Below are 24,468 nucleotides of genomic sequence, written 5' to 3' on the forward strand. Positions count from 1 at the left end.
TTGATATTTAGCTGCACTTTTCTTGCGGAAAGCTGATCTAGGAAGCGTCCAAGCGCCCGATCAACGAAAGAGTTCACAGAATGGAAAGGGACACATTCCTCCCAGCCCCCAGCCCTCAGCCCTCCCGCGGGAATCGGACAAGTGCAGTAAATCCTATTGGATCACTATCTGAATCGATAATTCTTCCCGGAAATCCCGGGCACAACTCTTTCAGATGCCCTCCCCGGTTGTAAAACAAAGGACCGGCAACTGGCAAAAGACGTCCCAAAGTCCAAGGGCAGGGAGTTGAGAGGCAGGCAGGAATCGCTCAAAGGCTGAAAAAGCACTAGCCTGAAGACGAAGACCCCACCCTAAGAAGCAACCGAAAAGGCGCTTCCGCCCTCCGTCCCGCTCCACGCCTCAGTGTCGCCTGGCCCTCCGATTGGCTGCTCCTCGCACCCGCCCGACAAAGGCTGTGACCCACGTGACTCAACGGCGGCCGGAGGATTGGTTGTCCGGAGGGGGCTGTTCTGGGCGGGGAGGTCTCGCGAGCGGCAGCAAAGCTAGACTACCGGCAAGCGAGAAGCGGGACTGAGTTGTAGCCAAGAGCCGAAAGGCCGGGTGTCTGCTGCTGTCAGTCTCCGCGGGCCGGAGCAAACCTCCCGAGACAGGGCGTAGGAGCTTGAGGAGTTCGGAGAGCGGGCTGTGGACTCGTGCCTGGGTCTTTGGTTTGAGCCCTGGCTTCGGCCTTACTCGTATTTCCCTGCAAGTACGGCCCCTCTCAGTCTTTCCTGAAGTCGGTGCGGTTTGGACTTTATTATTATTATTTTGTTGAGAGTCCATTGTATGGAAGCACCGGTTGACCTGCGCAGCGCGCCGTGGAGACCGCCATGAGGTAGAAGCTAGGGGAGGGAGGGCTTAGAGATGCTTGTATGGTTACCTGCGTACAGTACTGGAGGTAAGTTGGCTTTTTAAATTGTGCTGATGACTTTGTAATCTAGGTTTAGGAGGAAGGGGCGCCCAGTGACCGAATTAAACGTTCATTTATTGAGCCTCGTCCTATGTACCAGGCACTGTTCCGAGTGCGATGGATGCAAAGGCCAGGAAGACACTGGCCTGGTTCTTGAGGCAGTCCGTGCCATGGGGCCTATGGCAGAGATGGAAGGAGGAGTATGTGCATGGGTAAATAAGTAGCGTGTGATGGCGTGCTGTGGTGGGGAAAAGTGCTGTGTAAGTGAGACGAGAGGATGACAGAGTTAGAGATCACTTAGAGAAGGTGACGTTTGAGTAAGGTTACTAAAATTAGAAGTTCTCCAGGTTGAAAGGGTTGGGGGAGGCACTCCGGATGGAGCAAAGCGTACTGAGGAAGAGAGCTAGGAATGTGTGCGTGCTGTGAATGGCGGGAGCACACTTGGAGCTCCGCTCCCAAGTTTCATGCTTTTAGACAAAGTTTTTTAAGTTCTCTCAGCCTCTGTTTTCCTCGTTTTTAATGTGTACTTCACCGGTGTAGGAAGATGAACTAAAGACTCCAGCGTAGCCCCTGTAAAACAGGCACTTTGTTAGTCCCCTCGCCCCCCGCCCCTTTTTAATGGAGTTTAATTGCTGAATGGTTAACACAGACCAGCTGTCAATTTTTAACTAAGGAGTATCGATCTATTGACATTTATAGATGGCTGAAGGAAGCATGTGCTGTCTCCAGAATTGTTACTTAGGTACTGACAACACCATGCTGAAAGGCTGGGGAGGGTGACATTGTGATCCAAGTACTTTTCCACGTCAGTGACAACATACCACCAGAAGGTGTCATTTAGAATAAATGAAATGCAGTCAGCTTTCTTACTCAGAAATTGATTATCCAGGTTTTGAACTACTTACACTTTGCATTGCTTTTTTTTTTAAACATTTTTTTAAATTTTCTTTTTTTTTTTTAAATTTTTGTATTTATTTTTGAGACAGAGAGAGACAGAACATGAGCAGAGAAGGGGCAGAGAGAGAGGGAGACAGAACCTGAATCAGGCTCCAGGCTCTGGGCTGTCAGCACAGAGCCTGACGCGGGGCTCGAACTCACAGACTCTGAGATCATGACCTGAGCCAAAGTCAGATGCTCAACCGACTGAGCCACCCAGGCGCCCCTTGCATTGCTTCTTTTATCTTTCCTATGGCCTGGAGAAAAATGAAATTAAGCCTCATATTTAACTGGTAGTGGAAAAATGTAAATCTGATCATCAAACCTCTGTTCTCTTTCCAGCTCTACTGTTAGTTAATTTGTTGTGAACCTTTGGCAAAACGTAGCCTCTCTGGATCTTGGACTTTTAAGATAGAAGATTCCAGTATAAAGATTTTATGACTATACTTTTTCTCTTTGTTAGGAGCAGAATTATAAATCAAACTGTATATTAAATGAGCTGGAGTTTATAATGGAATGTAGTAGAAAATCTTTTCTAAAGCTTTTGCTTTAGGACAATAAATCTCTTCACAGACATCCCTGAAATTTTATCATGCCTAGTGTTTGGGCTCATTAAAAAAAAATTTGGGGGGCGCCTGGGTGACTCAGTCATTTAAGCATCCAACCCTTGATTTTGGCTCCAGTCATAATCTCACAGTTGGTGGGATGGAGCCCTGCATCCGTCGGGCTCTGCACTGACAGCCTGGAGCCTGCTTGGGATTCTCTCTCCCTCTCTCAAAAATAAACATTAAAAAAAATTTTTTTTAATCATAAATGCTTCTCCACTCTCCTGTATTTCAAAAGCAAAAAAGTTCCTCCAAGTTTGCATTTTTGTATAGCAGACTTGCTTAAAGCAAAACATAATGGAAAATAAAGTATTTGTTGAAAACCCATGGTTGAAACTTATCTATAAAGAAGCCTTTATTTTTTTCATAGGTTAACCTAAGTTTTCTTGGATGTGGAGAGTGTTGGGCTGGTCTTAGGTATAGAAAGATGTGAAATGGAATGATGCGATGATGAGTGAAGTATAGTCTGACCTGGTATTGCCACTGCTTCAGTGTTGGCCTTGACCAGGGTATGATCCCTTAATCTTCTCTCTGAGCTGATTCTGGTTGTGGTTTTTCCACATTGGTATGTTTTAATCTATTTGCATACTGATTTTATTATGTATAAGAATGTTTCTTTGATATTCTTTTGAATTGCTGATACTTTGCTGTTTTCCTTCTTAGGTTGAGGTGAAAAATCTGGCTTTTGATATCTTCGTGGAGGACTACATTATTTCAATCCTGAATCTGGTTCAGTTTTCTTATTGACTTATTATGATATTAAAAATGCTTAATTAACTATGGTGTTTGTTTTCGTAAAACCTTGCGCTCTAACAAGAACTTTTACAAATATCTATTACATTCTTCTTATGGTACACAAAAGTGTTAATATTTTCAAATCCATAGGTTAATCCATTTCAAAATTTAATCAACTTTGTTCTATAAGAGAATGTACTTTGAATTGCTAAATGAGTGAAAATATTGGAAAACACTTATCTCAGCAGAGGCACTTAAATTATTTTCATCCTTCCTCTACCCATATATTTTCACCAACCTGACCATCCAGTGGCATGAATTTTACTACACAGAACTGAAGTGTTTCTGTAGTATTTCTAAGACAGGGTATTTCACACAAAGCTGAATTCTTGCTGTTGGAGTAGAGGATTTTTTCTCCAAGTATTAGATTAGCAATAAACACACACACACACACACAAGATGCCAATACAAAAATACCTCAAAGTCAAAGGTGGTCTGAATTTAAACACCTCAGTAATCTTTAAGTTTCCACATAATCATGACAACTTGGAACAGCTCTTTGCCAAAAACATTTATTCTTAAAATTTGTTTCAGCATTTCACAGAAACTTACTAATAGCCAGAATAATTTGTGCCCATTTTGCAGACTCTTAACAGCAAGAAGAAAGAGCTTATTAAAAGATTCTTTTGCACAAAGTTAGATCAGTATTTTAGTTCATCTCTTAATTAATTAGATTTGCTTTCACACTGAAATCTTCAGACAACAATATACACTCAACCCCTACTTTTCTTTAACCAGTTTCCCATCTGTATGGTGGCTCATTAAGGGATCTTCTTTAAAAGTTGATAAACTATAACAGGTGTTAAGTGGATCACAGTATATGGAAGGCGCTTTTTGTTCTTCTAAAGTGTTTCTAAGTATGTCTATAAAGAGCAGGTCTATGTTTCACATTGTTTGCAAACTGATAAAATATCTTCTTCATAGGCAGATAAATGCTTTCTTTTCTCAAGAAGAAGGCTGCTACCTATTCACTACCCACTTTATGAGGTCTAACTTGGGTTTTTCCTGAGAGCTTCTATACCTCTTGTTCTTCAAGGAAAAGCTTCTGTACTAACTATCCCCTTTTATCCACGTCCTGTACATTGACCTTCATGTCTCCTGTCAGTCCTGATTCTCATTCTAACCAGCTTTGTAAACTCTAAGTAGGAATCTAGAGAGCAAGTTAAAAGGTTAAGATCAATGGATACATCTTTTTAAAGAAATCCATATACAGTTGACCCTTGAACAACACAAATTTGAACTGTGTAGGTCTACTTATATTCGGATTTCTTACAGTACTGTAAAAAGTATAAATTTTTTTTTAACTTTTATTCATTTCTCAGAGACAGAGCATGAGCAGGGAAGGGGCAGGGAGAGAGGGAGACACAGAATCTGAAGCAGGCTCCAGGTTCTGAGCTGTCAGCACAGAGCCCGATGCGGGGCTGGAACTCACAAACTGCGAGATCATGACCTGAGCTGCAGTCGGATGCTCAACCGACTGAGCCACCCAGGCACCCCCAAAAAAGTACAGTATAAAGGTACTTTCTCTTAATCTTAGTATTTTCCCTATCTTATTTTACTGCAAGAATACGGTATATAATACATCTAACATACAAAATGTGTGTTAATTGACTATTTATTTGTGAGGCTTCGGGTCAACAGTAGGCTATTAGTAGTTCAGTTTTGGGGGATTCAAAAGTTATATGTGGGGGGCCGGTGAACACATGTTCAGGGGTCAACTCTAGTTATTTAAAGTCCATATAATTATGAGTGGAGGATGAGAAGTATCAAACGATGCTACATACTGTGCTGAAAATCAGTCCTGTGGCCTTATAGTGCAGTAATTTTGTTGTGAGATAAAATGCTAATCCCTTTCAGTTCTCAGGGGAGTACAGTTTAATTAGATGTTGTACTTCTGTTGGATAACCTGTTATGGGACAAGCTTGGTGACTCCTGACATAATTAAACACACAGCGATAACAAAACACATAGCCAGAGGTGGCAAGAACAGTATCATTCACCCGGGTTTTACGACACAGTGGGCACACAGTCTTCATTTTGGGTAACAGAGGAGAATCAGAATTGTAGTCCAGGTGTACAGGTGGTGGCGGAGTAGGTAGGGCAGTCAGCGATTTGACGGTTTCTTGATTTTCAGATGAGTACCACCACTCAAGGAATTGCAGAAAGAATACTCCCACAGAAAGGCCAGTAGAGAGGGATAAGGCAGCACCTCCCACAGCTTTCTTCAGAGCTGACTTTATCTTCTCACCAACACTGGTGGGAGAACAGAACAAGGAGACAAAAGGAGAAACTGCTTATGTAGGTATCATCACAGAATGGGTACTAAAATTATAGTTCTTACACTCTTCATCAGAATCACCGATTCAGTTTGGGGATTCAATAGTTGCTAGATTGGCACTGTCTCCTTAGTATCTGTTCTAAATGATTTCTTTTTTCTGACCTACAGTCTTTTGGGAGTATAGGAGCTAAACTTTGTATTTAATGACTAGGGTCTTCTTTGTTTTTGTGTTTTAAGAAAGAAATTAGACTGATTATATAGATTGTGTGTAAGGTAGTATATCCAGAAAAAGGAACAACGCTCTTAACAAAAAATAACTTAGCAATATTGAGGAATATGAACTTGTAGGACACCACAAACACTAACTAGAAGCAGTATAGCATTGTGGTTAAGACAGAGTCTTGAGAACTGTTGATCAGGCTTGGATCTCAGTTCTGCCACCTTCCAGCCATGTGGCCTTGGCAAAGGACTTCAGTATCAGGGCTCAGTTTCCTCAGCTGTTAAATGGAACAATGAATTTATTTCATTCAGTTGTGATGAGGATTGAGGTAATGTACGTAAAGCAAACACCTAGCACAGGGCCTGACGCACGCAGCAAGCGTGCACAAAAATGTAGCTAGTGTGTGGGGCGCCTGGGTGGCGCAGTCGGTTAAGTGTCCGACTTCGGCTCAGGTCACGATCTCGCGGTCCGTGAGTTCGAGCCCCGCGTCAGGCTCTAGGCTGATGGCTTGGAGCCTGTTTCCGATTCTGTGTCTCCCTCCCTCTCTGCCCCTCCCCCGTTCATGCTGTCTCTCTCTGTCCCAAAAATAAATAAAAAACGTTGAAAAAAAAAAAAAATGTAGCTAGTGTGATGAGGAAGTTTACCAGGAAGTTTACCACTCTTGTTCTATGGACACGAGAATTTTTCTGCGTTTACAAAATACCTCAAAGTGAGCTGAGGAAGGTGGATTTAATAAAATTGGTTCTGATTTTAGAATATGTTAATGAAATATTTGGGGGAATGTTAAAGCCTTACCTCTTGGCTGGTTGCTGCATCATGCTGACTTCAGCTGGTCTGTGCTCCAGAGCTTGTATATCCTGAACTGTAAGTCGACCTAACCGAACACCAGCCAGCCTCAGCAGTGGTGAGTGATGCTGAGCCTTTCCTAGGATGTATCGAAGTTGTTGTACAAAAAACCAGCCTTCCCATGCCATGTTAACAAATGGGTAGGCTGCCAGGAAGGCTCTATAAAACTGTTTCCAACGGGAAGAAGGGGGATGAATAGAATATTCATCCTCTTCTCTCAGGCTAGAAACCAGCTTCTCTAGCTTCACTTTCAGGTAGGGAAGAAGAACCAGGAACATAATTGACTTCCAAAGCTGCTGCTTTGGGAGACCAGAACTGGCCAACCTCTGAAGCTTGTGTGTGTCCTCCATTACAATGCGCTTTAAGCCATAAAAATTTTCAGAGAATGAGGCACTGGTTTTGGACAAATAATGCTGCTGGAGCAGAAGATCTAGCAGGGTGAAGATTTCATCAAACCACCTCCAAAAGAAGCCATAGTGGGCAGGATTGGATTCTGCAAGAACCTAAAGCAAAGTAAATTAATAAAATGAAATTCATTCCATTTCACAATTACTATGCATTGTATTTGCATTTCCCCTTTTTTCTTCTAAATTCTATACTTTAGGCTTAAATGAGCACTTCTTTTGGGGTCTGCCCTATCCTCCCTGAAGTGCTGGGTTATTCAGTACAGGGCCCTACACATAACATGGACTCAATAACCGTTAAACCATAGGATGTGAATTATAATTATTGGCTTGGTTTTTACCCAGATCCTAAAAACTCTCAGAGAATTGACACCTTACCTTGACCACATGCTGAAGAGCAGGTCTCACTGCTGTCATTAAACTCTCCTGTGCTACCACCTCAAAGATGGATGGCTGGTCATCCACCACAGAAGCAGTTGTGATGTGAGCCCCGTGCTCAGCCATAATTTCCCGTGGGCACTGGGTTTCACTTTGCCCACAAACTCTTTACTAAGCATGAACTTGTTTTCGTTATCAAATGGGTGCTCAGTCTTAAAGGTAATCTTTCTGCAAGAGACCCAAAACTCCTCTTTCACGGAAGTGGGGGAAAAAGACCTCTTCTGGAGGCAGAAGGGAGGGGTCTCAAACTAAGGAGGTTAAGAACGAAGTTAAGGCAGACGCGGGTGGAAGTGGTGTGTGGGGTAGGGGTGACTTGTCAAATGCTGTACCTCACAGGGCAAAGCATGCCTATGGGGACAGGGATAGGCGAAGGAGTGATATCTTCTGGAGCTGCAGCCCTGGAGGCTGCGAATCAGGGACTCTAACTCGTGAGGGCTCAAGAGCCAGCTAGCTCTGAGGGGTTAGAGGTGCCAGTGCGGACTCGGTACGCGAAGACCGGCTCCAGCCGTTGGCTGCGAAGTACCCCCGCCAGGGACCGTCCTTGCGCGCTGACCCCCGGCGAGGCGCGAAGGACCCACGATTCCACGTTTGTAGAGAGGCCCCCGCTTTAGGACAGGAGCCACACCCGGAAATAGAAGCCGCTGGGGACTGGGATGGCTGGCGGACGGGAGGCGCTCTAGCCCCGAACGTGGCCCGGAAACCGGAACGAGCAAACTCTATGACCCCACCGGAGCTTCCGCTTCCGCTTCCGCTCCCGCTGAAATTAAAGAAGTGATTTGGGGAGGTCTGGCTTGGAGTTGGATTCTCAGCTCGATTTACTTTTCTTAGCTAGGTTTGCATCGCATCCCCGATGGGAAGCCACACCTCTGAATCTCTCTGCAGAGGTCTTTTTGGAAAGGTGTTTGGGGCGCCGCGCGACGTCTGGCACCCAGAGCCAGGAGTCCGAGCCTGCTGCTGAGGCCTGTGTTCCCTTGGGCGATTTAGTTAAGGGTGGGGGGACGAATGGGAATGTGGACACACGGAAGTTCTCTCTGTGTGCGCCGGGCGTGGTGATTAATTTATAGTCGGCCCTCCCAGGAGGGATTTGCAGCTGGAGATAGAAGTCTTTAGCCTTATTGCCGCTAATTTAAAAAAAAAAAAAAAAAAAAGAAAAGAAAAAAGATGAGAATGAGAAAGGTTCCTGATGTTCCTCCGAACTTGGAACGGTCACTTTCCATTCTAGCCGGTAGATTAACTGTCTTGTAGGCGTAGTTACGTTCAAGCATAACTAGGCACTTGCCACACTTGATGAAAATGGTTCCTACTCTCCTACACAGTTGGATGTGTCACAGCGATGTGAATACAGGACTAAGAGGAATCCTGATGAGTTGTAACTAGAATCAACTGGAGACGCTTGGAAGATGGTACTTTTCACTGTATACCAAACTTAGTGTAATTTACAATTAGCAAAGGGCTTTACATCATATGCAACTTACCCTCTCTTGAGTTGCTTTTTCACGTTTAACCATTCCTCTTTCTTCAACCCCTCCCCACTTCTGTGCTAAATAGATAGGAATAGAATGTATTCACTGCTTTAGAGGACCTTGTGGTATAAAGATAATTGGTTTGCATAATGAGAATTCTCAAAAACAAGATTTGGGTTTAATTGTTTCAATAAAATCTTGCAAGTTAACCTTAATTATAGTTCTAAAAGGTTTTTTTTTACTCCACCAAATAACCTGCCAGCGAAAATCACATTGATACAAGATATTTTACTTTAGGGAATTTTAAGGACTAGAGATAATGTATCTGTATAAAGCACCCGAAACGTATTAGGTGTTCTAACAATGGTAGCCCTTATTTGCAGGCTTCTCTTTTTTCTTTTCTTTTAAGTTTGTTTATTTTGAAAGAGAGGGAGGCAGAGAGAGAATCCCAAGTAGGCTCCACACTTTTAGCACAGAGGCCAAAGCAGGGCTCAATCTCACGAACCAAGAGATCATGTCTCGAGCCAAAATCAAGAGTCAGGTGCTTAACTGACTGAGCCACCCAGACGACCCATATGCAGGCTTTTCTTAATTAAACAACAAAAAGACAAAGTTGAGACGGCATCTACTATGACAAGTGGGAAATTGGTTAAACATTTGTATCAATTTTAGGGTTCTTTGGTTACTAGCAAAAGAAATAGGCCACTATTTAAACTAAAAAAAATATTGGAAATATATAGAGTAGTTAACAAAATGAGGAAAGCCAGCTCTAAAAGGACAGGAACTACAGTCCTATTGGATGTCTCTAGCAAGAATTAGTAGTCTCACCCAGGCAGCATTGTTAAAATGAATGAGCTTCAACAAATTTCTGCCACTGTACTTAGAATGCAAATTGTATTGCCCTACCTTAGTTCAGATGTCTTCTCTACTCTGTTTCAGGGAAGAGGGCAAGACATCTTGATTAACGGTCTTTGAAAATACCCCAAAAGTAAATTGAAATTGCACAAGGAAAAGGCAGTCAAAAATAGTTAGTGTCAATTATTACAGCCAACAAATAACCACCTCATCATAAATCCCGCCCTCATGTTTATAATGTAATAATAGATAAGACACATAAAAAGTGCACTTATGTGAAGAGGTATTCAGAGCCATCAGACAGGCTAATATGACGTGAGTTTAGAGGAAGAGGTAACTATCAGCTGGGAGGAATACACACTGCTAACCAGTTTAAACAGAACACCCTTATTGGCCTGCATAACCAAAGGCAAGAACATTGTTTCTAACCTCATATTTTATTTCCACTTCCCTTTGCCAGTTGCTCTTTAATGCAATGATGTAACCTGGTACATTCTGTACCTCATATCATAACAGATGTCCACTGAGAAAGTTTTATGAATCAGGTGGACCTCAAAAGATAAGTACATTTGGGGCAAGTATTAGTAGTAGTGACAGAACTTTTGAGGCTAAGGGAGCAGCATGGAGTGGATAGGAGGAACAAATTGTTGCTTGCTTTAACTGTAGAGGCACAAATAGGAATAGTAGAGAGTATGTTGAAAATAGATTTAGACGGATTATGGAAGGTCTTAAATGCTAGTTTTAGTACTCTGCCTGTGGATGGTAATTTATTTAATAAATATTGAGTAACTTTAAAGTTTATTTGTATTTATTTTGAGAGATACAGAGAGCAAGAAGGGAGGGGCAGAGAGAGGAAGACAATAACAAGCAGGCTCCACGCACTGTCCGCACAGAGCCCGATGTGGGGCTCAAACTCACGAACAGTGAGATCGTGACCTGACCCAAAATCAAGAGTCGGATGCTTAACCGACTGAGCCAGCCAGGTGCCCAATACTGAGTAACTTTTATGTGTCAGGCGTTATGTTGGGTGATGGGTATAAAGTAGTAATAAAAACAAATTGTATCTGCCTTCATGGAATTTACAGTCTAGTCGAGGAGGGAGATAATAAATAAATTAAGATACAATTTGTAAATAGAATGAGAGGGCTGGGATGGTGTGGTGGTGTGGGCTGGGAGTGCAGAACCTTCTAGAATGGGTAAACAGAGTGCCTTTCTGAGGAGATTGCAATTAAACCAAGACCTAAATTATGAGCCAGCCATGTGAGGAGTTGCGGGAGGAGGGGGTAGTATTAGGTAGAAGGAGCGGTATTTGTGAAGGCCCTAGGATGGGAAAGAGTTTAGCATATTTGAGGGCTGCAATAGCTAGCAAAAGGAAAAATGAAGAGTAACTGAAAGGCATAAAATGATGTTAGAGAGGTAGAGGCCAAACCATGCAATGACTCTGGCCATGAGAAAGAGACTGGATTTTAGCCCAAGTGCAATGGGAATTCATGGAAGAATGCCAGAATCACGATGAGATTTGTATTTTTAAGATGACCCTGTAATGGTTATGTGCTTATGTTTACTTTATGAAAATTCATCCGAGCTTTACATTTATAATGTGTGCACTTTTTATAAAATGTTTGTTATACTTCAAAATAAGTGCAATTAAAATCTAAGGGCACTTGGGTGGCTCAGTCAGTTAAGCGTCCAACTTCAGCTCAAGTCATAATCTCACAGTTCATGAGTTCCAGCCCCATGTCGGGCTCTGTGCTGACAGCTCAGAGCCTGAAGCCTGCTTCAGATTCTGTGTCTCCCTCTCTCTCTGTCCCTCGCCTGCTTGCACTCTGTCTCTGTCTCTCGAAAACAAGTAAACTTAAAACAAAAAACAAAAAAAAAAAAAAAACTGGCTGCTGTGTGGATAATGGTTGGGAGAAAAGTTGAGGTTTCTAGTATTCCAGGCAAGAGGTGATGGTGGCTTGTATTAATGAGGTGGAATAGAGGGGATTGGATGAATTAAAGATTTATTTTGAAGGTAGATTGACAACTTGGAGATGGATTGGATGTGACAATTAAAGGAGAGAGAAATCAAGGATGACCCCAGGTTTCTGGCTTGAGGAATGTAGTGTAATTTATCGAGATAATCACGCAGCAAATACATACATAGTATGTGCAGCCATAGTTCTAAGTGCTTTACATATATTAATTCCCTTCATCCTTATAACAATATTTTGATTAAATATTACTATCTCCCCATTTTATAGATGAGAAAACTAAAGAGCATAGAGCTTCGGGGAACTGGGGGAAGGATAGGTTTTGGACCTATTAAGCATAAAGGAGCTGTTGAAAGGTTTTGAATAGAAGAGGCATATGAATCAAAGTCTCTAAGATTTTTCTGGTGGCTTCGTTATGAATCCACCTCTGATTTCTGGGAGTTGTAACTGGAACCAGGTTTTACAGCAACCCTCATCCCATGATTTGCTTAATTTGGGTGGGCCATAAATATAGAATTTTCCATAAGTGTGTTTGGCAATTTGGTGGTGAAAAGTTGGGAAAAGGTCAAGGCTAGAGATAGAGATTTTGAAGTCCTATGGGTAGGAAAGATCATTGAACTCATGGTATTGCTAAAAATAGTGTAAAGAAAATGTATCAATTTGCAAATGACATATCGGACAAAGGGCTAGTATCCAAAATCTATAAAGAGCTCACCAAAGTCCACACCCGAAAAACAAATAACCCAGTGAAGAAATGGGCAGAAAACATGAATAGACACTTCTCTAAAGAAGACATCTGGATGGCCAACAGGCACATGAAAAGATGCTCAACGTCGCTCTTCATCAGGGAAATACAAATCAAAACCACACTCAGATATCACCTCACGCCAGTCAGAGTGGCCAAAATGAACAAATCAGGAGACTATAGATGCTGGAGAGGATGTGGAGAAGCGGGAACCCTCTTGCACTGTTGGTGGGAATGCAAATTGGTGCAGCTGCTCTGGAAAGCAGTGTGGAGGTTCCTCAGAAAATTAAAAATAGACCTACCCTATGACCCAGCAATAGCACTGCTAGGAATTTATCCAAGGGATACAGGAGTCCTGATGCATAGGGGCACTTGTACCCCAATGTTTATAGCAGCACTCTCAACAATAGCCAAATTATGGAAAGAGCCTAAATGTCCATCAGCTGATGAATGGATAAAGAAATTGTGGTTTATATACACAATGGAATACTACGTGGCAATGAGAAAGAATGAAATATGGCCTTTTGTAGCAACGTGGATGGAACTGGAGAGTGTGATGCTAAGTGAAATAAGCCATACAGAGAAAGACAGATACCATATGGTTTCACTCTTATGTGGATCCTGAGAAACTTAACAGAAACCCATGGGGGAGGGGAAGGAAAAAAAAAAAAAAAAAGAGGTTAGAGTGGGAGAGAGCCAAAGCATAAGAGACTGTTAAAAACTGAGAACAAACTGAGGGTTGATGGGGGGTGGGAGGGAGGGGAGGGTGGGTGATGGGTATTGAGGAGGGCTCCTTTTGGGATGAGCACTGGGTGTTGTATGGAAACCAATTTGACAATAAATTTCATATATTAAAAAAAAAACTGAGAACAAACTGAGGGTTGATGGGGGGTGGGAGGGAGGGGAGGGTGGGTGATGGGTATTGAGGAGGGCACCTTTTGGGATGAGCACTGGGTGTCGTATGGAAACCAATTTGACAATAAATTTCATATATTAATAAAAAAATAAAATAAAATAAAATAAAAAAAAAGAAAATGTATCAATATAGAACTTAAAAAAATCCTCACTATTCTCTCTTTCCAATATCCTATATATCTTCTCTTTTCAGCCACATTTTCTTATGGAGTTATTTGTAACTCCTGTTTTCATTTCCTCACCTCCATTATCCTCAAACTTCTGCAGCATGGCTTTTGCCTTCTGTTTCTACTGACGGTCCCAGCAATGATGACCTTTACATTGCTAAATCCTTGGACGCTTTTCAGTCCTTCCTCCTCCTCTCTCTAGCAAGTGATACTGTTGATCATTCATACATTTACACATTCAACAAATTTTGGAGAGGGGAGGGGGGCTAGGTCGCAGAGATAGAAGAGCGAATAGGTTAGTATGTTCCTACTTTCATAGAACTCTAAAAACATCCTAAAAAGTTATAGCCACCAGCTTTTCCTTCTCCTTTTCTACTTCGCAGTCTCCTTTGCATTTTGGTTTCCTCAGCTACTGCGCCAGGCACTCTCACTCTCCACATTTAAAAAAATTAAAGACTTACTATTTTTGAAGCAGTTTTAGGTTCACAGCAAAATTAAGAAACAGGTACAGAGATTTCTAGGTCTCGGTTTCCAAAAGTAACTTACTATTGTGTAAGCACTCCTATTACAAGCCAGGTGCTTTACCTACTTTATCCCACTGAAACTTCCCAAGCCAGGAAGAGATAGATTGTTGGCTCCTTTTTACAGACAAGACTAAGGTTAAGGAGACATTAAGGAACTTTCCCAGTCATTCTCAAGGCAGGGGTTTGAAATCAGAAATTCAGATCCGATGCCATCTCATCCTGTTTTCCAACAGGATATTTCACCCTTTCTATAGGAGAGTTTTTAGAGAACTGTGCGAGGAAACAAATCCAGAGAACGACAGTTTGTTTAATACATCCCTCTGTATAGCCACTGAACTCCCTCTTGGGTCCAGTATCCAGTCTCCGGGGAAAGCCTGTCCGTCTCCAAGGCGACAGAGCTCGCCGCTTTACTGGTTCTGCCGCGCGCGGGGATGACGGTGCGCGGCGAGGTTCTCTGACGTCAGAGTTTCCTGTCCACCATCTTTGTCTCTGGCAAAGTGGGTTTTGCGCAGTGGCTTAGACCTGGAGAAGGAGTCGTGACGTGCAGGAAACCATTACAACACCACTCGGGCCGTGCTCTCTGGCTGCTGCCGCCACCCCCGCCCTTGCCTCCGGTGAGTTCAAGGCGGCTAACTTCGGGGTGCGTCCGTCACTGCTGGGGGGAGACCCCAGGTTGACTTGGACACTGGCGGGGGGAAGAGGAAATCCTAGGAGCGTGACCGTTGAGTATGAAGTGAGCCGTCGGGTGTGACCGTTGTGAGGAAGAGGGTTGGAGAAAGGGACTCCACCGCTCTGGCGGGGCGAGGGAATCCTCGGGTGTGGCCGCTGGGAGTTGGGGGGCACCTGAGGGAAGATACGTTCGAGGTCGGGGGGTTGGGGCCAGAGGCCAGGGGTGTGGCCGGTAGAGGCTGGAGGCCAAAGGGGAGAACCTTCCTTCCTCCCCGCTTGGCGTCTTTCACTCAGAGGTGGGACGTGTCCAGCTTAGCAGAAGGGGAAAGGGATTCCCCCGCAGGTTTGTCCATTGATGGGCGAACCTCTCCCGTCTCCCGTAATGTGAGGATAAGCGACACCTCTCTCCCACCTTGTAATGGAGGAACATATCCCTAGAATCCTGACCACCTGGGGCAGAAGAGGAATTCCTGACACTTGGGGGGAAGGGAGGAGAAACGTTCAGACCCGATGTGAGGTGGGGGAAGCAAGTAGGGATAAATCTTAGCCCCGAATTTTTTCTTTCTGGGCTTAGCAGGAATGATCTGGTTTGAGAAAGGCTGTAGATTAAGTCAGAGGTAAAGAAACTGGAACAGCCTGTTATTTCCATATTCTTTGAATCGAAAGAATTTATTCACGCTGTTTGTTTTAGGAGCAGTCTTCTATGGGGGTGGGGGGCGGCGGGGATGTTAATGATCTCACCTGGCTGTTTCATTATGGAGCTGAGCACATAAAGTGTTGCTGCTTCATTAAACGGATTTTTAAAAGAAGTGTGTCTTAGATGCCAGAAACTGTTAATCATTGTGGTTTAAAAGAAGTAAAGCACAGTAAGTTTAGAAAAGGCCGTATGACCACGAGGGTGGTCTCAATGAGGAACAATTTAAGTGACTAATTACCTGCTTGGTATGCCTGTATTGCTTAGCCTCAGGGTACACTTATAAAATAATAATAGAAAGCAGCAGATGAAGGAGATGCAGCTGTACAAGAAAACGTGTAACACATTCCAATGATGACTAAGCGTGGTGGTAAGGTGAGAACTGTTTGCAGGTATTTTGACAGTTTAAACTCCCAGCGAAGCAAAAGGATAGCGTGTTCTGCGGACAGCCTCGCTGGAAGTTGGGTGGTAAAATTAACACAAAGCTAACATTCTGTGAATTAAGAGACAGACTCAAGAAAGCCCAGTTCTTCCATCTTTTTTTCCCCTTAAACATCTATATTTTATTTTATTTTTTAATTTATTCAAAAAAAGGTGTTTTTTTTTTTTTTTTTTTAAGTTATTTATGTATTTTGAGATAGAGAGAGGGAGACAGAGAATCCCAAGCAGCCTCCGCAGTGGCGGAGCCTGATGTGGGGCTCAAACTCACAAACCGTGAGATCATGGCCTGAGCTGAAATCAAAAGTCGGACGCTTAACCAACTGAGCCACCCAGGCACCCCACTATCCATATTTTAAAATATTACATTTTATGCACGGATTTGACCCAAGCTGGACAAGGAGTGAATTAGATATGATACGTTCTCCTTTACTTCTTTCTTTACTTCTAGGCTTAAATTTTCCAGAGTTTTGGTATTTCAGTTAAGAATCGGATGTAAAGGGGGGCCTGGCAGGCTTCAGTAGGGCATGCTACTCTTGCCCCATGCTGGGTGTAGAGATTACTTAAAAAAAATAAAATCTTAAAAAAAAGAATTGGATGTAAACCTTTTGAACTTCTTACTGTATAATATTAACACATTACTTTGTAGTCTGACATTTTTTTAATGTTTATTTTTGAGAGAGAGTGGGGGAGGGGCAGAGAGAGAGAGGGGGCAGAGGGTCCAACGTGGCCTCCACGCTGACAGCAAGTCCGATATAGGACTCGAACTCACAAACCAGGAGTAAGATCACGACCTGAGCCAAAGTCTGATGCTCAGCTGACTGAGCTACCCAGGCGTACTGGTAGTCTGACGTATTTAAGTAGAAGTCACATCTTGTGTCTATTGTAATTAGATGTCTTATGATTTCTTATGAGCTAAATGATAATGGAAGACACTATTATCTTTGCATTGAAATTTCTGATTATTGAGACATTGAAATATCTCAGCACCTTTCACACTTGTAATAAAAGATGGCCGAATGGCCTTTCTGCTCTATAATTAGGTTAACTCCTGCCGTTTTTTTTGCTGTGAGCACCAAACTGTAAAGCCCAGCTCTGTGTGAAAAGAAGGGACTTAGTGGCCTCACCAAGTCTAAGTTAGCCGCCATTTCCCAGAGAGCCATTTGAAATTGAGACCCTATTAATTTTTTTCTGGCCTTACTTTCTTTAGGGGGACTGTAAGGAGGGAGGAATAGAAGAGAAGGGTCTTGGGGCACCTGGGTGGCTCAGTCGGTTAAGCGACCGACTTCGGCTCAGGTCATGATCTCACAGTTCGTGAGTTCAAGTCGGGCTCTTTGCTGACAGCTCGGAGCCTGGAGCCTGCTTCGGATTCTGTGTCTCCCTCTCTCTCTGCTCCTCCTCTGCTCGTGCTCTGTCTCTCAATAATAAATAAACGTTAAAAAAAAAAAAATTAAAAAAAAAAAAGAGAAGGGTCTTTCACAACCTATATTTGGGAGAAACTAGGTTATGTTAAATCCAGATATGTAATCCTGTGCAGGGAAGCTTTCTCTGAAATGCAGTGACACCACACTCCAGGCTAGGTCAAGTAAGAATGGTTGTGTGCTTTCCCTGTGATAGCTTCGTTGTTCAGCAATATCCCTAGGCCAAACCACAGGCCTTCAGAACAGTCAGTGACTTGTGGAGTTTGATCTGGTGGAAAGGTAGTGTGAGTTCAAACTCCATAATGCCTTTGCTTTTTCCTGGAGTTCTCCTGTAGGAACAAAAAAAAGGTGTTTTTTTTTTTTTGTTTTTTTTTTTGTTTTTTTTTTTTTTTTCTTCGGGAAGAGCTTGGTTTTTGAGGCTCTTCAGTGAATATTTGATTTTTTTTCCCCTATTTTTTTCAGCTCTATCTTGGCTTCTTTTTCTTTGGCTTCTAATGCAGGCTTCGTTTTTCACCATCTTGTATTTTGGAGAATCTGCTTATGTTCATCCCTGGCTTGTGATTATCTCCTTTAAAAAATACATATGTAATTTTTTTGAAGTGTAATTCACATAACAAAATTAACCATTTTAAAGTGAATAGTGACATGTAGTACAATCCCAGTGTTGTGCAACTACCACCTCTTTCCACTTGTTTTTGTTTAGACTATTTTCATTTTTCTTGGAGTTTTCTTTTGGCTTAAGGCAGGAACTGACTTAATACAATGTGTCCCTGCCAGTATGGGTAAGAGATGTTTCATTACTGTTTTTTCCAACAGCAGGAACTAAGAGTGATAGGTTTTTCCTTTCTTTAAGAGCAGAGATTCTTAATTTAGGACCTAAGATTACTTGACTCTCTTCCCTGAAATTTTGTGGGTGGGTATGTTATTCTCTAGTTAAGAACACAGTGCTCACAACGAATAGGGAAATATATTCCTTGACAAGGAAATTTAAGGGAGGTAGTTAAATGTGTGCGTCATTAATAAAGGTAGAACTTCAGACTAGGTTAGTTTTATGTTTAACAGACTGTGGTTAAAACTGTTCAGAATTAGGGGCGCCTGGGTGGCGCAGTCGGTTAAGCGTCCGACTTCAGCCAGGTCACGATCTCGCGGTCCGTGAGTTCGAGCCCCGCGTCAGGCTCCGGGCTGATGGCTCGGAGCCTGGAGCCTGTTTCCGATTCTGTGTCTCCCTCTCTCTCTGCCCCTCCCCCGTTCATGCTCTGTCTCTCTCTGTCCCAAAAATAAAATAAAAAACGTTGAAAAAAAAAATTAAAAAAAAAAAAACTGTTCAGAATTTAATATGTGGGGCACCTGGGTGGCTTAGTTGGTTGAGCGTTGACTCTTGGTCTCAGCTCAGGTCGTGATCTCATGGGTCATGGGATCGAGCCCCACATCAGGCTCTGTGCTGACAGTGCAGAGCCTGCTTGGAATTCTCTCTTTCCCACTCTCTGTCCCTCCCCTGCTCATGGTCACACACTGTCTCTCAAAATAAATAAGGAAAACTCAAAAAGAAAAAAAAAAGAATTTAATATTGTTTGGTGTGCCTGGGTGGCTCAGTGAGTTAAGCGGCCAACTTTTGATCTCAGCTCTTGATCTCAGGGTCATGAGTTCAAGACCCTTGGTAGGCTCCAGGCTGGGCAAGAAGGTTACTTAAAAAAAAATTTTTTTTTTAAATATGTGTATATGAATATGAGATCTTGAGAAAACAACAATTTTTGTGCCCCTTTTCAAAAAAACTGGGCGAGGGGGTGGGGGGGTGGGGGGGGCACCTGGATGGCTCTGTCGGTTAAGCATCTGACTTTGGCTCCCGTCATGATTTGTGAGTTTAAGCCCTGCAGCGGGCTCTCTGCTGTTAGCATGAGTGCTCTCTCTCTCTCTCTCTCAAAAATAAATAAAATGTTAAAAAGCAAAAACAAGCAGTATGAAAAATTCCAAGCAGATTTTGTTTGTAAATCCTAAACAAGTTTTAAGTTTTGGTGATCTTATTGGACTTAATAGGCATAGTAACATCTTAAGCCATAATGGCCTTGAGCTATGGCTGTCCTGTTAGGCTCTAGTGATCGTTTCTGTATAGCCGTTTCTCTCTTTTTATGTGTAAGTTATTACGTGATAATTTCAGATTTATTCCAGGTCTTTTATGTGAAGGACTCCCTTTCTTCAATTTGTCCATTTCAAATTTAGTGTACATTGTAAATGGATTAAATGATTATAACATTCTTCAAATTTTTTCTAGAAAGGCATTATGAAAATACTGCAGAAGGCAAGCCCCTGTTACAGGTTGATTTTTAATTATAACAACTATCGGGGGGCGCCTGGGTGGCTCAGTGGTTGAGTGTCCGACTTCGGCTCAGGTCATGATCTCGTGGTCCGTGAGTTCGAGCCCCGCGTCGGGCTCTGTGCTGACCGCTCAGAACCTGGAGCCTGTTTCAGATTCTGTGTCTCCCTCTCTCTCTGACCCTCCCCCATTCATGCTCTGTCTCTCTCTGTCTCAAAAATAATTAAACGTTAAAAAAAATTTTTTTTTTAAACAACTATCAAAACGGGAATTTCTTTTTTTTTTTTTCAAAACAATTTTTTAAGTTTTATTTACTTATTTTGAGAGAGAGCACACGCAAGAAAGCGCGAAAGCATGAGCAGAGGAGGGGCAGAGAGAGGTAAAGAGAGAATTCCAAGCAGGCTCCACACTGACAGACGCTCAACTGACTGAGCCACCCAGGTGCCCCTAAAATGGGAATTTCTGTATTATATAGTGTTTGTAAGTTCTAGCTCGCGTCTTTTAACAAGGCAATTCAGTGAAATTCTGATACAACCTATAGCGCTCTTGCATAAGGATCAGGACTGTAAATAATAGCCACTTGGAAAGATCTCAGCTGAGTCTAATTTCCTTTAGGTTGTTCAAGTGGCACATTTTAGAGATCAAATTTGAGCCAGGCTGTTTTCATTATTTCATGTTTATTTGGCTCTTTTTCCTTTTCCTTAATTACATCGATTTGTTTAGTGCTTAGGTCTTTTCTCTCTGCTCCATATTTACTGTTGTTTGCCATATGTGGTATTGCTCAAGTTTGCCAAATTTATTATCACTCATGTTGTGGCATGACAGTAATGAGCAGGTGCCAGGCATCAGTCCTAAATTTGGTAGTAAGTATTGTTGATGATGGTAAGGAAGAAGATACATGTTTTTGAGTGCAGAAGGGATATTATTAAAAGAAAATTTTAATACATTTAAAGATACCAAGTACTTTGGACGAAGTCTTGAGTTTCTCAAATCAGAAAACATTGTCTCATTATTTAGGGAGAAATGTGACCAGTCCATGCCATTTTTGTTTTACTGGTAAAACCATGTGTCAGCTGGATTAATTTCCTGGGAACTGGAACAGAAGTATTAAACTTGAGGCTGAGATCCGTGATCTTTTAAATTTTAACGCCAGTTCTGGTTCTCTTTTGTATGCAATAGTGACTGAATAAATCTCTCTTTCTCTCTCTCTTTTTTTTTTTCTGGCCTTATTTTTAATTGTAAAGTGATATTATTCTTTTGGAATACAAAAGAATTATTGAAGAATGTTATTCTTTTGGAATATTATTCTTTTGGGCTAAGTGTAGATTGTTGGAAATATGAAAACTGTAATTAAAAAAATCCATGCATGAGGTGCCTCTAGATATTTGTTGTGAAAGAATATTGTCCTATTAATTTAGTCTTTTTTTTCTTAGATTCCTTTTCTCAAGTGTAATAGTGAATAGGTTGGCACAACTGTTTTCTCTTTCTACTTTGACCTTAACATTGCTTCAGGATATGTGTTTTCAGGATACGTCCCTTGAGGTAGGGAGTAAATCGCATTTTCCTGAATGGAAAGTAATTGGGAGATCTTTCAAAACAAACTTTTTTTATCTTAAATATTTGAGTGCCTAATTGAAGATGTATTTACAAAAAGGTCTAGCTTTAGATCTTCGAGGTGTTGAGATAATTATGGATAAAATTACAAAGCCATAATAGGTTCATATTATCAGTCCATTCCATTTAGCCTGTTATTTTGCCCCAGTTCCTTGAGGCAAGAGTTACATTCTTAATTATCTTTGCATCTCTTGAATCACCAATAACGGTGGTAAGGAAGAAAATACTCAATTTTGAGTACAGAAATTATTATAAATGTTCTTAAAAGTAGTTGAATTCCTTGCTGGACATCAATAATTTGGATAAAGGAATTTTTTTCTCTTGTTGTAGGTGCACATTAAAGATCCAAAACCATGACTGACTCCAAGTACTTCACAACCAATAAAAAAGGTAAGTATGAAAACTTGATTAAAGAACTTTTAAGTTTGAATTCCTTCAAAAATTGTGGTTTAAGATTGTTCCACCTAGAATGTTTCTGACCTCTTTAGACATGCATATTGTGGACTATCTCATTGGGGATCTACTATTTGTACAGAAAAGTGTATTTGAATAAATTATTAAAGGATGGGCTTTTAAATATAGATAGAGCTGGGATGCACTTCATTTTGGCTTGGAGGTTCTGTTTTGGTGAAAGGATGAAATCCAATTTTAATTTGTCGAAGATGGGTAGGTCTGAGGAAGGCAGAAAGGGAAGCAGCTGCACATTTATTCTCTTTTAGTTTTTACTTGGAAATATTAAAGCAGGGGCACCTGGGTGGCTCAGTTGGTTGAGCGTCCGACTTCAGCTCAGGTCATGATCTTGCGGTTTGTGGGTTTGAGCCCCGAGTTTGTGGGCTCTGCTGATAGCTCGGAGCCTGGAGCCTGCTTCAGATTCTGTGTCTCCTCCTCTCTCTGCCCCTCCCACGCTTATGCTCTGTCTCTGTCTCTCAATAATAAATAAACATTAAAAAAAATATTTTTTTAAATATTAAAGCGATACAGATCACGTAAAAAGTAAAAAAGAAATTTCTCTTTCTCCTTATTCTTGTTCCTTAGGTGAACTCAGGGTGTATCCTTAGTTTTTTTCTGTGCATATAAATGCAAGTATTAATACATATGTTTAAAAAATTTTTATCTTTAACAAACTTCATGCAAACAGTACATAGAAACTTGATATTTTCATATCCCTCCATATAGATCTACCTCATTCTTTTAATTTTTTTTTAATGTTTCTTTATTTTTGAGAGAGAGAGAGACAGAGCACCAGTGGGGGAGGGGCAGAGAGTGAGGGAGACACAGAATCCGAAGCAGGCTCCAGGCTCTGAGCTGTCAGTACAGAACGCGACACGGGGCTCGAACCCACAAGCTGTGAGATCATGGCCTGAGCTGAAGTCGGACACTCAACTGACTGAGCCACCCAGGCGCCCCAGATCTACCTCAGTCTTTATCTGGGCTTTGTCTAAATATGTTCTTTATACTTAAAACAGGGAACCTTTAGAATCAATTCCATGATTTTTAGGTTATAGACTGTGGATTACTTGAATAGCTTTGAATTTATTAACCTCATTGTCTTTGTAATCAGAAATGTAATGCTGATTTTTACATTTGTGGGGTAGGAACTAAGGATTCTTGGGAAAATCCAAACTCCTCATCTTTTGTAAAATTGTTCCTAAATAATAGCTCATTTCTAGTGCGATAGATGGCCCTCCTATCAAAAACAGACTGGTTTCATTCTTCTCAACCTGTTGTTGAGAAGCTGAGATTTACTTTTCTTCAGGATTAGGATTCTGTGCTTTGTATTTAGCAGTCTTTATATTTACTGAAGCATTCTAACCATGACACAACTATCATTCCTCTTATTCCTCAACAACTTTTCTCCTCAAATGGACCTTTTCTCCTCTCTTCCAGTGGATGAAATATAACTTCTCTGCCTCAGAATTTATCTTTCTTGTTTCCATTGTAATTTACTGGCCTCGGCCTCCTGACTGTCTTCAGATTTAACTAAGTTTAGTCTTGAAGAACCAAGGGTCCTTCTATCTTGTCTGATTCATTGCGTGTATTTATTCCGAAAATATTTATTGAGTGTCCACTGTGGAGTTTCTTTTCTGCAAGAGACAGAGCGCAAGTAGGGAAAGGGCAGAGAGAGAGGGAGACATGGATCCGAAGCAGGCTCCAGGCTCTCTGAGCTGTCAGCACAGAGCCTGACGCAGGGCTCAAACTCATGAACCTTGAGATCATGACCTGAGCCGAAGTCTGATGCTTAACTGACTGAGCCACCCAAGCGCCCCATAACACTATGGAGTTTCTGATTAAATATCCTAATTTCTTTCAAGTCAGAGTAGATGCAAAGGACACTGAATACCCTTTGGTTTCTAAAAATCATTTCCAACTAAAAGGAATCGGGACTCTTTGGAAAAGGAATCAGGACTTTTTGGAGAAATAACTGATTCCAGGGTGCATCAAGGGAAAGTACAAGATGAACATGAACATCTTATGCCAGAAAGCAAAAAAAAAATTGATGGGACATATCAAGGAGCAGCATGGTTTGAAGGGGCTTCCACTTGCCAAATTTGAGATAATTTGAGCATTAAAAAAAGTGATCATTAGGGGCACCTGGGTGATTCAGTCAGTTAAGTGTCCAACTCTTGATTTTGGCTTAGGTCATGATCTCAAGGTTTGTGAGTTCGAGCCCTACATTGGGCTCTGCACTGACAGTGTGGATCATGCTTGAGATTCTCTCTCTCCCTCTCTCTCTCTGCCCCTCTCCTGCTCACTTACTCACTCTCTGTCTCAAAAGTAAATATTAAAAAAAAAAAAATTACCATAGTAGTAGATTATAACCCACTGAATAACATATACACACATAAATCATAGTTTTAACTGATTTAGGTAAGAGTCATCGATGAATACTAAAACAACTACCAGGTGAAAGCTTGATGAGGAACAAGATATTTAAATAGTCTTGAAGTTTCCCTTCACAAATTACTAATCACAAAGGAAAAAATAGTAACTTTACAGGGTCAGGACTTGGTATTTACCAACTTAACCACATAGTTGATGTTAACATCACCTATAATGGGATGCATTAACATTATTTGCCTCTTGATGTCATTCACTGAGAAAAACATACCATCCCGTAAGAATTATGCCTGTCAAAATGCATAACCTCAATGTAATCATGAGGGAACATCCATGATAAACCCCGTACCGAGGGCATTCTGTAAAATAC

At 41.7% G+C, this 24,468-nt stretch overlaps 2 protein-coding genes, 1 long non-coding RNA gene and 1 other non-coding gene across 6 annotated transcripts in view; 3 read left to right on the top strand and 1 right to left on the bottom strand.

Annotated features, from left to right (window-relative positions):
* The first annotated feature begins 450 nt into the window (after positions 1–450).
* Positions 451–3,267, top strand: LOC132687988 (uncharacterized). 3 transcript variants are annotated; one of them, XR_009614365.3, is made up of 4 exons: positions 451–937; positions 1,050–1,149; positions 2,861–3,055; positions 3,154–3,267. It is a non-coding gene; the product is annotated as an uncharacterized LOC132687988 (long non-coding RNA). The 3 variants fall into 3 exon arrangements; XR_009614366.3 differs by having other exon boundaries at positions 457–937; positions 2,861–2,999; XR_009614367.3 differs by lacking the exon at positions 2,861–3,055 and having other exon boundaries at positions 467–937.
* On the top strand, positions 2,933–3,029 carry LOC132688667 (Z30 small nucleolar RNA). Its single transcript, XR_009614646.1, has one exon. It is a non-coding gene; the product is annotated as a Z30 small nucleolar RNA (small nucleolar RNA).
* Positions 3,268–3,781: 514 nt separating the features above from the next.
* On the bottom strand, positions 3,782–8,603 carry PEX12 (peroxisomal biogenesis factor 12). The gene is made up of 3 exons (XM_060646670.3): positions 7,412–8,603; positions 6,579–7,132; positions 3,782–5,538 (listed from the first exon to the last, which is right to left on the bottom strand). Exons 1-3 carry the CDS (start codon positions 7,535–7,537, stop codon positions 5,139–5,141), a joined length of 1,080 nt encoding a protein of 359 aa, XP_060502653.1. The 5' UTR covers positions 7,538–8,603; the 3' UTR covers positions 3,782–5,138.
* A 5,972-nt stretch (positions 8,604–14,575) lies between these two features.
* AP2B1 (adaptor related protein complex 2 subunit beta 1) overlaps positions 14,576–24,468 on the top strand; it is a 130,343-nt gene continuing 120,450 nt past the window's right edge. Inside the window, exons 1-2 of the mRNA XM_078437458.2 lie at positions 14,576–14,727; positions 21,591–21,650. Coding sequence (XP_078293584.1) covers positions 21,614–21,650 — 37 coding nt within the window. The 5' untranslated portion in view covers positions 14,576–14,727; positions 21,591–21,613. The remainder of the gene's footprint in view (positions 14,728–21,590; positions 21,651–24,468) is intronic.

Source organism: Panthera onca, chromosome E1 (genome assembly GCF_046562875.1).
Source record: "Panthera onca isolate mPanOnc1 chromosome E1, mPanOnc1 haplotype 2, whole genome shotgun sequence".
Taxonomy (NCBI): domain Eukaryota; kingdom Metazoa; phylum Chordata; class Mammalia; order Carnivora; family Felidae; genus Panthera; species Panthera onca.